The following is an 18346-nucleotide window of genomic DNA, read 5'->3' as shown; positions in this document are numbered from 1 at the left end:
AATGGTATTTTCCATTAAGATCGTCCTGTCGATGCCTCGTGGTTCGACTAAGGTCTATGTAACTTATCAATACCTTACGGAAACAAAATAACAACAACAACTAAGTCATGACGAAGCAGTACTTGATCAAGGTCTATGTTGACTCAAAATGCAGAAAACTTCAAACTCATTTCTTACATGTATTACCTCATCACCTTTCTCCACAGGCGCCAGAGCACGAAGTACAGCAAGTTTTCCCTCAAAAACCAAAATAGCATTGGGCAAGCAGCTGTAATCCCAAAATGCTTAAACGAGCGAGCCCAAAAAGAAATCACGAGCTAAAAAAAAACCGTTAATCAGTTTCATCAGTTACCTGTGGTTAATAACAGACATGACAGGGTACAGTCCAATTCCCAGTGGCTCCATTGCAATGTCAACAATGGCATGTGCATTGCATGAAAGCTGCATTAGAATTGAAAGAATTGATTTTCAGGGAAGACCTGATCAAAATCTCAATCTTCTACCTAAATTTGCTAATCTAGAATACCTTGCAAAAGATGTTTACTGCCTCGTCTAGATCAAGCTCAGGCTGCTGAAGCATGTGGTTGACGATTTGAGCCATAATCTGATACTCGGCCAATTTCTCCGACTCCATATTAGATTGGTCTTCCCAAAAGTAGGTTAGGTGAAGCATAAGGATTTATTAAGCACATGCGCGGCAATGAAACCACAAATGAACATCAGCAAAAAAAAGAAAGGATACGATCTATCATTGCCTCCACCAAGTCGAAGTTGTCTATAGGAGTAGTAGGGATGACCTGCCAGTATACATAAACAACAAGCAAACTGTCCTCAAAATCATGAAACTAATACAGTTGCAGATACATAGGCCAAATTTGAAAAGCCATTACATAAAAATTTATTTACCTTATCACGCTGTAACTTTCTCCGAATGAAGAGTTTTACCATCAGGCGTATCTCAGGTGTACGTGTAACAAGCTCTTGCCACTTCTTTTCAAGCCTTGAGATGGCACGACATTCAAGCTTATGCAACTTCCAATCAAGCCTCTGAAATTAGGGAACAATATATATTCAGATCAAACAAAATACAAATCCCACTACTTTTATCTTCCAAGTCATTAATTCCATTTTTCATTGTTCTTTCTCTTTTGTTTTAACAAAAACTTATATCGATCCCATAAAAGATGATCTTGTGTTTATCTATCTGATATGACACTCAACAGAAAAAGCTGGATCATTGCAATTGGTGAGCAAATGATATATCGAATCATAACCTAAGGCTGGAATCTAACCGTAAAACAAGACAAAAATTACATTTAAAAAGATATACCTGGCATTCTGCACCACAGTACCAAGCGATGTTACAGGATGCACACTTCAGAAGGGCATCACCGGATTTAAAGCATCGCTGACATAGGGGATCGGAGCTTGTTGGTATACACACATAAGGCTCCTCCCTCATAATCACTTCTCCTGAAATGTGGTTGTTATCACCAGTACCAAAATTGGGAAAACAAAAAATAATTGTATTCCCTACCGTAGCAATAAGTGAACTATTGGCATACCCATATATATCCCCTCACTGACCACAACTACATACATATCCATCTACTTACATATATCTATATATATACATGTATCCATCCATACAGTGTTAGTTTTATGCTTGCGTGCATAAGAATATGATGCTTATACATGTTTTGAACTTTGAAGAATAAGAAAAGGGTAAAAAGAAAGTACCTTCATGAACTAATACATTTCTAGATGTTAACAAAAGATCATAAAACTACCTTGAACAGAGTTATAAAAAAAGAAAATGAAAAGAAAATATCATGAATAGTGAAGTTCAGTTTAATGCGTTTTCTTTTTCTTTGTTTCTGTTACGTTTCACTCTCTTCTTTCGTTTGTTTCCATGCAAGAAAACAAATCAAGTTCAAGTCAACTCTCTTCTTTCTTGTTGCTTGTATGCAAAAATGAAGTTTAACCTTTCCTTTCACTTCCCTTTTCCTAGTATAACAAGCAAATTAAAAGCTTCCAAAACTTTTCACGGAAAAAAAAGGAGATCAGAGAAGAACCTGGAAAGAAATCTCTGGTGGCGAAGAGGCAACGCCGTTTCGGTAGAACAGTATAGATGTTTAAGCCTTCAGGTATAAGAAACCTCAGCAATTCCAAATAATACTCCATTGACATGATGACTAACACGCTCTTTTCTTTCTTGCTTTCTTTTTTCTCTCTCAGAGTCGAGTTGTTCCTAAGTAAAAATAAACTTCAGCTTCTTCTTCGCTATTTATAATAAGTAAAACAAAAAGAAAAGGGGGTAAGAGAGAGAGAGAGAGAGATTAGAAATGATAGGATTACGGTAGTTTTGGTTTGGGACATGACAGTTAGAGAACCTTGATAACTAATTATCGTCCGATCATAACTAACTCATAAAGCCAACGGCTGTCAAACGTTGGTGATCGTGACAGACTGACAGCTGCGTTAAATTCTCAACTAGACGGTTACAACTTATAATAGGTGGTTAAGTGTATTAGAATATATACACGTTGGAATTTGCACATTTACTTATTTCTAATACATTTTTAGAGAGGAAAATTATTGTGGTAATGTATAACATCAAGTAAAAATTTGCAAATAAAAATTAGAATTACATTGAATGAATTTCATAAAAATATATTTTTAATTCTATTAGTATTGAATAACTTATATATTAATTAATATTATAAAATTTTAATTATATATTTTTGAAACATTACTTGTTGTTCAACTATAATTTTCTTTTACATTTTGTAAATTTTTATAATTATTTATAAATAACTAAAAATAAATATTCTCATGTATTGTAGGTGACAATATATGTATAAAAGCACAAGTGTTAAAAAACTTTTTGATTGATAAAAGCGAATATTTTTACTCATTATATTTCAAAATTGTCAATCATCATCTTAAATAATTTCTAATTATTATATAAATAATATTTAAAATTCTGTGTAATAGTAATCGACAGGGATTTATATTGTTAAAACTTTTGATTAACAAAATAGATGTATTTGTTCATTATGTTTCTAAATTGTCATTTTGTATATTTTTAATTATAATTGTATTGAATGAGCATTGCAAATATTTTTATTTTTAGTATTAATAAGATTTATAATTTGTAAATGTGAATTTTAATTCTATTAAATGATCTTTATTAAAAAATACTTTTAACTTTTAATAATATTGAAAAATTTATAAATTAATATTATAAAGTTTCAACGATTAATACTTCAAATTTTACATTTATAAGCATTTATACATATATTAATATTATAAAATTCTTGGACCAAATTATTGCTTGAAGAAGACATGATTGGTTTTTTTGTTGGGGAAATGTTTTCAAACATTACATGTAAATAAACACAAATTTGTAATTTAAAATCAATATATCAAACGCAAATATTATCAACTAAATTTATGCTATGTAATCATTAAATAAGAGTAAGTAAAATCTCACCCTAAAATCACATATTCACCTCTTTTAAACACAAGCATGAACAAGCAAGGAAGCAAGTGTAGATCTCCTTCAATCTAAGGAAATTTCAACTTGTTTTCCTCTTACAAGTCTCGAGATTTTATCATCAAAGAACTTATATATATTTATTTAATTTTATGAATATTATGATATTATATTTTAATTTAAATAAATTTAAATATTTATTTATTATTATCTTTTATGTTTATAATAATTATTTGTAAATAAATCTTTTTGTAAAAATTAATTATGAGATTACCTTCCAATACTTATGGCGATGTCTCATAATTATTCTTACTTTGAAAATTTTTAAAAAAATTACTACTTGTAACTTTTCTTAAAATGTTCATTTCAAAGATTTATGTTTAAATAATTGTGAATCTTATTTTTATATTAGTCTTAAAAACTTTTTATTTATTATTCTTAAACTTTAAAAATAATCATTTGTAAATTTTTTTAACTTAATTTATCTTTTTTTATTTATTTTCTTTCCCCGTTATAATCATAATCTTTAAAAAAATTATTTTGCTTACATTTTTCTGTAATTTTAAATCATGATTTTTTTAAATTAATATTGTCTACCCTTTGATCTAATTTTTAATTTTGTACCTATTTGTATTTATTTCTTACTCTAAATAAATATTATAAACTAAACACATTATTTACTGTATTACCATTAGTACCAAACTAATAAAGGCTAAATAGTAAATACTAAACAAGAATGAAAATAGATACTAAACAAAGTAACAAAATAAAGTAGAGCAAAATATAACTCACACCCCTTTACACACATACTTGTTTTGATGCTTAGAATTTTATTCAATTCTTCTGAAACGGCACCGTTTCACGTAATAGCTTTAACCATTTTCTCCTTTTGTTTTTTTTAATTTCTTTCTGTACCCTAAACGGCATTGTTTTGCTAACCTATGTAAACTCACATTTGAGAACCTAGCCTAATCCTCCTCTTTTCTGTTCCTTCTTTCTCCCTCCAGACTGAGAGCTTCTCTATGTAGAATTCAATTTTGCCTAGTTTCAGGCTGTCGGACCGTCGCGGTCCATTGCTTCTTCCGTCACCTGCCATCTCACGTTGAAGTTGGAATCTCTCCAAATTTTACCCTGAAACTCTAATCCAATCTGATTGGCGTCTAGGGCATACACTGACGCCCTATGTTGTCCATGTACTTTCTCAGTATATGGACAAACCTAGTGAGAATCATTTACAAGCAGCATTTCGAGTTTTGAGATATCCTAAAGCAGCACCCAGTCGAGGTGTTTTGTTCTCTGCTAATTCTGATTTGTGTTTACAAGCATACAACGATAGTGATTGGGTTGGGTGCCGAGATACTAGGTTAAGAAGCAAAGTGTAGCAGCAAAAAGTTCAATAGATGTTGAATATCAAGCAATGGTAACAACTTGTGAAGAAATATGCTTGCCATATTTGCTCAACGACTTTAATATGGAACATTCGGGTGCAATGAAGTTATTCTGTGATAATCAGTTCGTTCTTCATATTTGAAAAAGTCTTTATTTTTCATGAACGAACGAAACGTATAGTGATGAAATGCCATTTTATTCGGGGGAAAATAGTTGAAAGAATTATTGAACTCTGCTATTTATGAACAAAATTACAACTAGAACACTTATTCACCAAAGGATTGCAATCGAGACCATTTCATTCATTTTTACGCAAGAATATTTATAATACCCATCTTGAAGGGGAGTGATAATGTAATTTTTTTTTTTATAATTTATTGTTTACCATAGCTTGTTTAATGTGTAGTTAATCATTGATTAGAGTACAGTTAGTTTAACTATATTACTCTTTTACCCTTCACTTGATGGTTTACGGTTTGACCAGCATATAAATATTGCTGGCTTTCCCTTGTATATGATTTAGAATGTTTAATACAGATTTTTTTCCCAAATATGTAGCTTCTTGACATTTCACAGTCTTTTATATATAAAAGCATCACTGGTAACAATGACAGCATGGACATGGCTTCTCTTCGAAGAATTAAGTGATTTTATACAAGAGGGAGAGGCTATTGCGCAATAAAACTTACTTTTGAATTCAAAAATACAATATATATATATATAATATTTATATTTGATGCTGAAGATATATAGTTTGTATACATATGATGATCCTTTAGATTGAGGCCTTGAGCTTTCCGTAGTGGAATATGATGGTGAGGAAGGTGAAAATGATGAGATTCGCTTATTAAAGCACTATTTGTTAGAACTATAAGAATGGTGGTTTAGGAATTCTTAACATACATTAAAATAATGGTGGTTAAACCGATCAAAGAATGTTTAAAGCTAGCTGTTTACGTACACAAACATACAGCATTGCTAATGCTTCCAAAAAAAAACTATCGAATAACCTCTTCACAGAAATGGTTCAGCAAGTAAGTATGCATTTCAATCTATACATCAAAATCCACTAGGATGCCCCTCTTGTTCCTTGGCCAAGTTGATCAAGAGTTCTTTCACCAAAGGAAAATTTGTCCCATGCGTAATTTCCAGTATATCACCTGCCCTGATCAGATAATTTAGAGCATCCTCTTTGTTCCCTTTAACCCTGTAATAAACGAACATCCTTTTATGTTCATAACATTGGAGATAATGGAGACACAGAGAAACTTTTCTTACCATTCAAGCATCCCTCGTGTGTAGTAGTGCCTTCCAAGAACAGGATCGTGTCCTTGTAATAGTCCTGGATAAAAAGATAAAAAGAGCAAGAATATTGGATAAGAAATTTAAACAAAGAAACTACAATATATCTCCTAATGAAGTATAGAAAATGACATACTTTGATGGACTGGTGTTGTCAATCTACAACATTCCAGTGCTGCTTGTATATCTCCTGTCTTCATATAGAGCTGAAAGGCACAAAATAGCAAGCTCTCTGATTTGAGAAAAGGCTTCAGCTTATACTAGTAACTGGTAGCATAAACAATATCAAATCTTACTAGCCCACACTTTGAGTAGCACGTCAATCTGTATCAAGACAAGACTGTTCCTGTTACTATTTCTTCGTCTAATTAAGCCTCTTATCTATTGACTATGTTGTCCAAATGGCATCCAAGCCACCAAACAAAGATTTTTTCAACTCCTTTTCTTCCTGAGAGAATAACATCCTTAAAAAGGCTACCTTTGTAAGTAAATTTCTGACAATCATCACGCTGAATGAAGAAGGATGGAAAAGATCCAGGGTCGCTTCCTCAACCCTCTTATAAGTAGACAGAGCTTCCCGAAAATCTACAACACTGTCAAAGAACGACTTTTATTTTAAGTGTGTTAATGTAAATTAGCTTCAACAATATATTTGCCAGAGTACACAGGGACAAAATCAATGCAAATATGAGCAAAACCAATCTTAACATGTAGTATGAGAAACAATATTTCAAATTGATATAAGAATTACTAATATTTATTATTTATATACAAACAATGGAGGATACACCCAGAAGAAAAATCCGATCTACCCTTGGCAAGCAATGGATCTATTTTCCCCTTTGCTCTTTTTTCCGCTTCCGAAGTCCTGACGAGTCCACATTTGTTGCATTCAAGTTTCTGGTCACTACTGTAAAATCCTGTATCTCCAAACAGAGAAAGATCAATCAAGCTCTAGATCTACCCAAAACAATTTTAGCATTGATATGACATACCGTATTTATCAACCAAGAAGCCATCGCATTTCCCATTCTTGCATCCCAGAGCATCCAAAATTTGATCATCGATTTTAGCAAACTTACAGCAGCGGGGACATGAGCAAGTAAAATGGTATTTTCCATTAAGATCGTCCTGTCGAAACCTGGTGGTTCGACCAAGGTCTATGTAACTTATCAATACCTTGTGGAAACAAAATAACAAGAACAACTTAGTCATGACGGAGTAGTGCTTGATCTTATCAACCAATAATCAAACATGTTGACTCAAAATGCAGAAAACTTCAAATTCATTTCTTACATATATTACCTCATCACCTTCATCCACAGGCGCTATGGCACGAAGTACAGCAAGTTTTCCCTCAAAAACCAAAACAGCATTGGGCAAGCAGCTATAATCCCAAAATGATTAAACCCGTAAAGAGCAAGCCCAAAAGAAATCACAAGTTCAAAAGAATTCGTTAATCAGTTTTATCAGTTACCTATGGTTAATAATAGACATGACAGGATACAGTCCAATTCCCAATTGCTCCATTTCAATGTCAACGATGGCATGTGCATTGCATGAAAGCTACAATATTAGAATTGAAAGAATTGATTTTCAGAGAAGACCTGATCAGAACCTCAATCTTCTACATGGAGATCCGTTCTGTTTAATTTAAAAATATAAGAACATGACAAAAAATGTTACTAATCTAGAATACCTTGCAAAAGTTGTTTACTGCCTCGTCTTGATCAAGCTCAGGCTGCTGAAGCCTTTGCTTGACGATTTGAGCCTTCGTCATATACTCGACCAATTTCTCTGTCTCCATATCAGATTGGTCTTCCCAAAAGTATGTTAGGTGAAGCATAACAATTTATTGAAAACATGCGCGGGAATGAAACCACAAATGAACACCAGCAAACAAAAAAGGATACGAGATATCATTGCCTCCACCAAGTTGAAGTTGTCAATAGGAGTAGTAGGGATGACCTGCCAGTATACACAAATGAACAATTGAAACTCAATTTTTATACTAGTAAGGATGTTAACATGGTGTGTTGACAACATAAGTCATGTTTCAAAGGGAAGAAGAAAAGCTTGATAGTTTCATTCGCATGGTAATATTCAATCAAAAAAGTAATAAGTATCCATCTATTAAGAGGAAAAGTATCAATGGGCCTGGGGAATTAAAACCAAATTCCTCTACCTCATCATTACCTCAAGTTCCATCCACTGCAGTAACAATCGTAATCAAGGAACTGTCATAGCACCTAAGCTGATTAGTTTATGCTAAAGACAAAGTGAAGCATCCAACCTATAAAATCAACCTATGTTGCTCTACATGTTCTTTACATAGAGAATGCGTAGACTATATCTTGAACTTGAGTTTAGTATGCTGATTCAGTTTTACTTCCTTCTCTAGAGCATTAAATTCTTATTTCTGAATTTCAAATTTTACATAGAATAGGCATTATCTATTGAGAATGCAGATGATAAAATAGGAAGGAAACCACTTTTTTTTTTTTTGCTAAACCCCTGCATATAGATAATTTTATTATCATTTATTTGTGATAAGCTGGATAATTTATTATTAGATATATTGCTAAGAAAACAGTATCTGATTTCTCATTCAGTATTTACATTTTAAAACTCTTATGTTTACATAGAAACAGGTAATTCATGCCTTGTTTTCTGAAGGGACTTTCTCGAGGATGGATATGCGACAACAACTGCTTGCTTGCAGTTCATTTCAAATTACGTGTATACAAACTGGTCTATCATTGATGTATAGATCTAGTCTATATCAAGAATTATTAAAGTAACAAGCAAACTGTCCTCAAAATCATGAAACTATTACAGTTGCCGATAAGAAGGCCAAATTTGAAAAGCCATTACATAAAAAGTTATTTACCTTATCACGCTGTAACTTTGTCCGAATGAAGAGCTTTACCAGTAGGCGTATCTCAGGTGTAACAAGCTCTTGCCACTTCTTTTCAAGCCTTGAGATGGCACGACATTCAACCTTATGCAACTTCCAATCAAGCCTCTGAAATTAGGGAACAATATATATTCAGAATAAACAAAACACAAATCCCACTACTTACTTTTATCTTGTTACACAAAGAGAACAATAGTCCAAGTCATTAATTATTCCATATTTCATTGTTCTTCTCCTTTGTTTTGTTGATGTAAGGCTTGCTTTGAAGAGCAAAGCAAAGTCAAAGGTTTAGTGGGCAACCATACTTCTGATGGTTAAGTGTGACAGTTTACTTGTTGAAATGTTTAACGTCAGCAAAGTATGGCTGTGTATGTAGTTAGTTGATTTTGAGTATGGATATGTACTAGGTGAAACTAAGCAATGTATTTCATGAAAATATATTTCTTAATGAATGAAAATGGTACTGATGCCATTACTTGAGTATCTCTCTCTGTTTTACTTTCTAAGCTTTTCTTTTCTCTACTTTCTTCTTTTTCAATGCTGCTGCAGTAAGCTTAAATGTTTCTACAGCTCAAAACCGTGATATAAATGCTTAAATTCAAGAGTTTTCACAAAAACTTGTATCGATCCCACAAAAGATGACTTCTATGATGATCTCTAGGATTGATTATAATTCTCAATTTTTGGTATTTAACATCATTAATTGTAAAAAAAAGGTTCTAGTCGAGAATCCAAATTTGACTTGTGTTTATCTATCCGAAATGACCCTCAACAGAGAAAGATGGATCATTGCAATTGGTTAGCAAATGATATATAGAACCTTAACCTAAAGCTGGAATCTAACCATAAAACAACACAGAAACAAAATTAAAAAGATATACCTGGCATTCTGCACCACAGTACCAAACTATGTTACAGGATGCACACCTCAAAAGGGTGCCATCGGATTTAAAGCATCGCTGACATACAGGATCAGAGCTTGTTGGTATACACACATATGGCTCCTCCCTCATAATCACTTCTCCTGCAATGTGGTTGTTACCACCAGTACCAAAATTAGGAAATCAAGAAAGTGCATACCAAAAATAATTGTATTCCTTACCATAGATATAGCCTACAAATTAAACATTGGCATACAAACATACATCCCCTCACTAACCACAACTACATACATATGTACCTACATACACACCTATGCATACATACATATATAGTGTAGTTGTTAAATTGAGATACGTATCGTGCATCGAAATTTTATTTTTTAGTATCAAGTATCGTATCGTATTGTAAGATACGGTAAAAATTTTTAAAATTAATTATAAATAATATTTATACATATAAAATAAAAAAATTAAAAAAATATTATATTTTTAATAGAATTGAAGATTATAAGATGTAAACTTAAAAGATGATTATTTTTTTAATTTAAACTTTTAACATATTCCTTAATAATATAAGTTTTTAAATAAAATATATATTTTTTATATTAATTTATTAATTAAAAAATAAAAAACATTTCTTATGTTAAAATTAAAAGGGAATTCAATCTTTTTAGTTTTTTTTTTTGTTTAAAATCTAAAAATTGAAACTCATAAAATATAATTTTTAACGTTTCAACTAAAAAAAATAAAAAATAAAGTTTTTAATAATTAATTAGAATTAAACTTATAAAAAAATATATCGACTGTATCATACGATATGCTTTCATATTGTAGTATTGTTTATTGTATGATACGTTTTCGATACTTGATCAAATGTAATACAATTATAAATAAGTATCGTTTTCTACTTGTATCGTGGCATATCATACGATAATAATAACTATGATATATAGTGTTATTTTTATGCCTCCATGCATAAGAAAAGGGTACTTATACATATTTTGAACTTTGAAGAGCAAGAAAAGGGGAAAAAAACTACTTTATGAACTAATGTATTACTAAGTGCTAACAAAAGATAAAAAAACTACCTTGAACAGAGTTATTAAAAAAGAAAAAGAAAAGAAAATTTTTTTGATAAGTCATGAAAGTATTTCACAAATGATAGGGGTTACTCAATACCGTAGCCCCATCAAAGCGAACAAAATTTCCTTCTGTTTTGTCCCCTGTGCAAAGAATCATGCTAACATATCAGTTCCTAATGCAAGACATCCAAAGCCACCCTTGACAAAAAGAACCCTTCCCTGTACAAAATTAAAACTATCTTCTCCTCTTGTTTACAAAATTAATCACCCAGCTTTTGTAATTCAAATGCTTCCAAAGCCTAACTTAAAGCAAACCAAATCAGAATCTCAAGACATCCTAATGTTTTTGTTTCCCTCAGCTGTGAATTAACAAATCAACCCATCAATCATGCCTGTTTTCCAAGCATAGACGCTCAAAACCAACCAATACAACATAGCACTTTCCATGAAATCAATTTTCCAACTATATATTCAGCCCTTCATAACAAGCTTCATTCAATAACATGCCAAAGGGGTTCCATACCATACTTAGCCCATATCCCATAAAGTTTCAACAAGCCAAGGCTTCCGAAAAGAAAAATAAAATAAAATAAATCCATGTGAACTGAAATCAGTTTGCCAATCTCATAGCCGACCCACCAGCAGCCCCCTTCAGTATATATTGGTTTCTTGACAGTCCAATTGTCAATATCCTTCTGCTAAATCCTCAAGTAATAACTATTTAAGCACCCTCCTTCATCAAACAAAGTACCCGTCACGCTATAGCACTCTGTTCCTGCGAGTGGTTGCAAGAGTCCTAACTCACCCTATCACTCCTTTTGTAATAATGGCTAAATCACCAGATTTCCACACCACCAAGAATTTCAAACGGATAGAATTCCATAAAAAAAAAAAAAAAACCTTAGATACGTAAATAAAAGTCTAGTCAATGCGTTTTCTTTCTGGTATGTTTCACTATCTTCTTTTTCTTTTCTCTCTTCTTTCTTCTGTTTCCATGCAAGAGAACAAATCAATTTCCAGTCTGCATTGTGAATGCAATAAACACAAACTCTCTTCTTTCTTGTTGCTTGTATGCAAAAAATGAAGTTTAACCTTTTCTTTCACTTTCCTTTTCCTTGTATAGCAAGCAAATTAAAAGCTTCCTAAACTTATAAAGACATTGTCTTTACTAAGAAAAATGAAGAAGATCAGAGAAGAACCTGTAATAAAATCTCTGGTGGCGAAGAGGCAACGCATACATTCCCCATTGTAATCAAATTTCGGTAAAACAGAAGAAACGGTTAAGCCTTCAGCTTTAAGAAACCTCTGCAACTCCAAATCATCCTCCATTGAAATGATATCTAACTCTCTTTTCTTTCTAGGTTACTTTTTTTCTCTTTCAGAGTCAGAGGTATTCGCAAGTGAAAATAAAGCCAGCGAGCTTCTTCTTCAGTATTTATAGTATGTAAAGAAAAATTAGTTATAGGATTTCGGTGCTTTTGAATTGGAACATGATAGTTAGAGAACTTCGAAAACTAATGATGGTCGGATTGTAACAAACTCATCAAACTAACGGCAGTCCGACATTGGTGATTGTGTCAAATTCTAAACTAGACAGTTACAAATAATTTGAAATTGTCAATCATTGTCTTAAACTATTTTTAAGTGTTACATAATATTATTAGATATTAATTGATATTGGTAAAACTTTTGTTTGATGAAATATATATTTATTTATTTATTACATTTTTAAATTATCATTTTAAATATTTTTGATTATAATTATATTGAATGCTATCATTATAAATATTTTTTTTATGTATTTATGAGATTTATTTAATTTTTAAGAAAGAATTCTATTTCTATTAAATAACATTCATCAAAAAAGATCTTTTAATATTAATAGTATTGAAAATTTTATAAATTAATATAATAAACTTTCAACGATATAATCTTTAAACTTTGTATTTAAAAATATTTGTACTTTACATTTAAAATCATTTGTACATATATATAAATGTTATTTGAAAATAAATAAAAATAAATATTCGCATACAAGTAAAGAATGTGATGGAATCAAAGTTCTTAAAGTGCATTATTGCTTGAAAAGACATAATTGTTCTTTTTAAGGGAATATTATCAAACATCTAATTTCAGAGATATAAATAAACATAATTTTGTAATTTAAAATCAATATAGAATAATAAATCAAACCCAAATATTACCAACAAGATTTATGTTTATGTAATCAATATAGAACTATACATTTTCACCTCTTTTAAGCACAAGCATGAACACGAGCAAGCTAGCAAGTGTAGATATAAATAACAGATAAATCTCCTTTAATTGGAGGCAATTTCGATTTCTTTTTCTCAAACAAGTGATTTTATCCGTGAAGGAAAATATGGGTATCTTTATTTTATTTTATATTATTTTTGCCTATACTAAGTATTAAATCAAGCAAAAAAGCATGCACCATTAAGTATACATGAATTTGACATGAATGGCAACAAAGTCAGCAAACAAAGGCTTTTCATCCAAAAACCTTTACTGATAATGAAGGAAATGTGAAAAGAATAAAATCTTTGAAAAGAATACCTTAGTAAGTATATCTCGGATCAGCTGCAGGTCGAATGAACAAAGGATGGTAATAGTTCATGATAGATTTCTCAATCACCTTACAAGTAGACAGCTTTTCCTCAACATCTTTAACACCGTCAACGAACAACTTTTTTTTTTTTTTTTTGTAGTGTTAATATCTCAAACTGATATAAGTAATAATAGTTAAATACAAACTATTGAGAAGGATACTGTCAAAGGTCGAAGTAGCCATGTCAATCAGTGACTTTACCATGCGCCTTAGTTTGCTTTCCTCTTCCGAAGTCCTGAAGTCTCTACATTGGTCGCATGCAAACTAAATGCAGAGGGAACATCAGCAAGCAAAGCCTTCTTCCTCATCTGCAACTTTAAATATAGAAAGATCAATTAATTTTTAGATCTATCCACAACAGTTCAGCATTGATATGACATACCGTATTTATCAACCATGCACGAAACCATTGCATTCATCATTCTTGCATCGCATAGCATCCCTAATTTCAACTTTAATGCAGCGGGGACATTTGCAACCAAAATAGTATTTTTCTAGGAGAGCCTGCTACCGGAACGTGGTACTTCTATCTGTGTCTATGTAGCTTATTGATACCTTATGCCATGAAAGCAAAATGACGGAGGACTAGTTAATCCCATCATCAGACATGTTGCTAACATTTATTTCGATTGCAGAAAACTTACTACATAAGGTGAAGGGCAAAAAGAAATAAACATATATTACCTCATCACCTCTCTTCACATGCTCTCCATAGCACCAACTACTGCATATTTTCCCTCAAAAACCAAAACAGCATTTGGCAAGCAGCTATAATACCAAAATGATTAAACCCGTAAAGAGCAAGCGCAAGAGAAATCACAAGTTCAACAAAACATTAATTAGTTATATCAGTTACCTGTGGTTAATAATAGAAGATAATAGAAACTACAATTGAAATCTCACTTTCGCTATTCAATGTCACAAATGGCATGTGCATTGCATGAAAGCTGCATTACAATTGAAAGAATATCCTTGTCCAATTTGGGAAATTAAAATTTGATTTCAGTTAAGAATCTAACAGCATAAAAATTCTGTGCTTCAGTCCCACGGAGCTGACTTGGGATTGCCCCCACGAATGTTTGAACAAGTTACTGACTTATAGACGGAACAAATGCCTATCGACTGCCATTAACCTCCCTTGGTCATACAGATCGATTCAACATAGAATCTAGCAAATTGGACCAAATAATTGATTGTCCAACAATGTATTGCTTTACAAGCACACTGAATTTATAAGGACAAAACAAGCAATTGTTGGATACTTCATGTGGTCACTTTCATAGTACAAACCTGACAATTCTTTCTTAGTGGTTTTTCCCCCTACATGTACTTCTTTCCTACTAGGCTTCACAATGAAATTCAAGCAATCTTTTAATATGTAAAAGAAACCTCTTAGTGCAAGTTATTGATACTAAAAAAACTTACCATTTTGCTGGCAAAAGTAATCAGTTTTGCTTATGTTTCTTCTATTTTGCTGCTTGAGAGTCTTTTGAATTGTATTTAGTACTCTTGATCTGTTTCTGCATTAGTTTTACTTAGAACTCTTGTATGAATGCAATGAAACTTACTTTTGGCTTTCAAATATGCATTCTATATATATATATATATATATATATATATATATGGTGATCCTTTAGATTAAGGCCTTGAGCTTTCTGTAGTGGAATATGATAGTGAGGAAGGTAAAAAGGATGAGATTGATCACTTATTAAAGCACTAGTTCTTAGAAGTATAAGAATGGAGGTTTAGCACTAGTTATTTTCTGTATATCACACTCCAGCGGTACCAAAAACCTGGCATATTGGAATTGAATCAAGTAACTCTTTTAGGTACACAAACAGCATTGCTTATGCTTAAAAAAAAAAAAAAAAAAAAAAAAACCTCTTCACAGAAATGGCTCAGCAAGTATGCCTTTCTATCTATACATCAAAATCCACTAGGACCTCCCTCTTGTTCCTTGGCCAAGTTGATCAAGAGTTCTTCCACCAAAGGAAAATTTGTCCCATGAGTAATTCGCAGTATATTACCTGCCCTGTTCAGATAATTGAGAGAATCCTCTTTGTTCCCTCCAGCCCTGTAATATACTATGCCAAAATAACATCCTTTTTTTGTTCATAATATTGAAGATAAACACAGAAAATTTTCTTACCATTCAAGCATCCCTCGTGCGTAGTAGTGCATTCCAAGAACAGGATCTTGTGTTTGTAATAGTCCTGGATAAAAAGATAAAAAAAAGCAAGAACATTGGATAAGAAATTTAAACAAAGAACAAAGTAACTACAATATATCTCCTACTGAAGTATAGAAAATGACATACTTTGATGTACTGGTGTTGTCAATCTACAACATTCCAGCGCTGCTTGTATATCTCCTGTCTTCATATAAAGCTGAAAAGCACAAAGTAGCAAACTTTCTGATTTAAGAAAAGGCTTCAGCTTATACTAATAACTGTCAGCATAAACAATATCAAATCTTATTAGCCCACACTTTGAGTAGCAAGTCAATCTGTATCAAGACAAGACTGTTCCTGTTAGTATTTCTTCATCTAATTAAGCCTCTCATCTGTTGACTATGTTGTCCAAATGGCATCCAAGTCACCAAACAAAGACTTTTTCAACTTCTTTTCTTCCAGAGAGAATAAGATCCTTAAAAGGCTACCTTTGTAAGTAAATTTCTGACAATCATCACGCTGAATGAAGAAGGATGATAAAGATCCAGGGTCGCTTCCTCAACCCTCTTATAAGTAGACAGAGCTTCCTGAAAATCTACAACACTGTCAAAGAACAACTTTTGTTTTAAGCAGACAAGGACAAAATCAATGCAAATATGAGCAAAACAAATCTCAACATGCTGTATGAGAAATAATATTTATTATTTATATACAAACAATGGAGAAGGATACTGCGATTAGCAAAATCCGATCTACCCTTGGCAAGCAGTGGTTCTAATTTCTCCTTTGCTCTTTTTTCCGCTTTCGAAGTCCTGACACGTCCACATTTGCTGCATTCAAGTTTCTGGTCACGACCGTAAAATCCTGCATCTCCAAACAAAGAAAGATCAATTAGGCCCTAGATCTATCCAAAACAGTTTAGGCTAGCATTGATATGACATACCATCTTTATCAACCAAGAAACCATCGCATTTGCCATGCTTGCATTGCAGAGCATCCAAAATTTGATCATCGATTTCGTCAAACTTACAGCAGCGGCGACATAAGCAAAGACAATGGTATTTTGCATTAAGATCGTCCTGTCGATACCTGGTGGTTCGACCAAGGTCTATGTAACTTATAAATACCTTGTGGAAACAAAATAACAACAACTTAGTACTTGGTTTTTTTTTTTTTCATTTTTTTTTTCGAAGAGCAGAATTCATTTCATATCATGATAGAAGAACAACTTGGTACTTGGTCTTATCAACCAATAATCAAACATGTTGACTCAAAATTCATTTGTTACATATATTACCTCATCACCTTTCTCCACAGGCAACAGAGCACGAAGTACAGCAAGTTTTCCCTCAAAAACCAAAACAGCATTGGGCAAGCAGCTATAATCCCAAAATGGTTAAACCCGTAAAGAGAAAGCCCAAAAGGAATCACAACTTCAAAAAACGCCGTTAATCAGTTTTATCAGTTACCTGTGGTTAATAATAGACATGACAGGATACAGTCCAATTCCCAGTTGCTCCATTTCAATGTCAACGATGGCATGTGCATTGCATGAAATCTGCATTAGAATTGAAAGAAATGATTTTCAGGGAAGACCTGATCAAAACATCATTCTTCTACACGGAGCTCCGTTCTGTTTAATTTAAGAATCTAAAAACATTAAAAAAAATTATTGGCAATATGCACGATCAAAACCTCCTAACAGCTCTGCAGAACTTGAAACATCTATTGTCTTTCAGGTTCAACCTTTAAAACAGTTTAGTGCGGCAGCTTCATTTGAGATACAAAAGGGACCTCTACAACAAATGACTAAACTAAGTAAACCTAAACTTGCTATTCTAGAATACCTTGCAAAAGTTGTTTACTGCCTCGTCTTGATTAAACCGAGGCTGCTGAAGCATTTGCTTGACGATTTCAGCCTTCATCTCAAACGCGACCACTTTCTCCGTCTCCATATTATATCGGTCTTCCCAAAAGTAGGTTAGGTGAAGCATAAGAATTTATTAAGAACATGCGCGGGAATGAAACCACAAACAAAAAAGGATACGAGCTATCATTGCCTCCACCAAGCTATAATTGTCTATAGGAGTAGTAGGGATGACCTGCCAGTATACATAAATAACAAGCATGAAACTATTAAAGTTGCAGATAAATAGGCTGAATTTGCAAAGCCATAAATTACAGAAGAAGTTATTTACCTTTTCACACTGTAACTTTCTCCGAATGAAGAGCTTCACCGCCAGGCGTATCTCAGGTGTAACAAGCTCTTGCCACTTCTTTTCAAGCCTTGAGATGGCACGACATTCAAGTTTATGCAACTTCCAATCAAGCCTCTGAAATTAGGGAACAATATACATTCAGATCAAACAAAATACAAATTCCACTTCTTACTTTTATCTTCCAAGTCATTAATTCCATTTTTCATTGTTTTTTCTCCTTTGTTTGCACAAAAACTTATATCAATCCCACAAAAGATG

The 18346-nt window shown here is 32.5% G+C and overlaps 3 protein-coding genes across 3 annotated transcripts; all 3 read right to left on the bottom strand.

Moving 5' to 3' along the window:
- Positions 1–126: 126 nt before the first annotated feature.
- Positions 127–1608, bottom strand: LOC18592279 (histone-lysine N-methyltransferase ASHR1-like). The gene is made up of 7 exons (XM_007018917.3): positions 1566–1608; positions 1331–1473; positions 907–1047; positions 743–797; positions 527–645; positions 353–441; positions 127–268 (listed from the first exon to the last, which is right to left on the bottom strand). Exons 1-7 carry the CDS (start codon positions 1606–1608, stop codon positions 127–129), a joined length of 732 nt encoding a protein of 243 aa, XP_007018979.3.
- Positions 1609–5947: 4339 nt separating this feature from the next.
- Positions 5948–12399, bottom strand: LOC18592278 (histone-lysine N-methyltransferase ASHR1-like). Its single transcript, XM_088809048.1, has 14 exons — positions 12270–12399; positions 9989–10131; positions 9081–9215; positions 8387–8401; positions 8104–8158; positions 7890–8008; positions 7668–7756; positions 7496–7577; positions 7186–7369; positions 6981–7110; positions 6669–6783; positions 6327–6396; positions 6167–6230; positions 5948–6095 (listed from the first exon to the last, which is right to left on the bottom strand). Exons 1-14 carry the CDS (start codon positions 12397–12399, stop codon positions 5948–5950), a joined length of 1479 nt encoding a protein of 492 aa, XP_088665174.1.
- A 1998-nt stretch (positions 12400–14397) lies between these two features.
- On the bottom strand, positions 14398–17824 carry LOC18592277 (histone-lysine N-methyltransferase ASHR1-like). The gene is made up of 9 exons (XM_088809047.1): positions 17717–17824; positions 17339–17427; positions 17167–17248; positions 16813–16996; positions 16583–16733; positions 16358–16472; positions 16017–16086; positions 15849–15912; positions 14398–14467 (listed from the first exon to the last, which is right to left on the bottom strand). The coding sequence occupies exons 1-9, from the start codon at positions 17822–17824 to the stop codon at positions 14398–14400; spliced, it is 933 nt and encodes a 310-aa protein (XP_088665173.1).
- Between the last annotated feature and the right edge of the window lie 522 nt (positions 17825–18346).

The sequence above is a fragment of the Theobroma cacao genome, chromosome 8 (assembly GCF_053813885.1).
Source record: "Theobroma cacao isolate CCN51 chromosome 8, ASM5381388v1, whole genome shotgun sequence".
Taxonomy (NCBI): domain Eukaryota; kingdom Viridiplantae; phylum Streptophyta; class Magnoliopsida; order Malvales; family Malvaceae; genus Theobroma; species Theobroma cacao.
The sequence above is the reverse complement of the archived record's forward strand: the minus strand, read 5'-3'. Positions and strand labels throughout refer to the sequence as shown.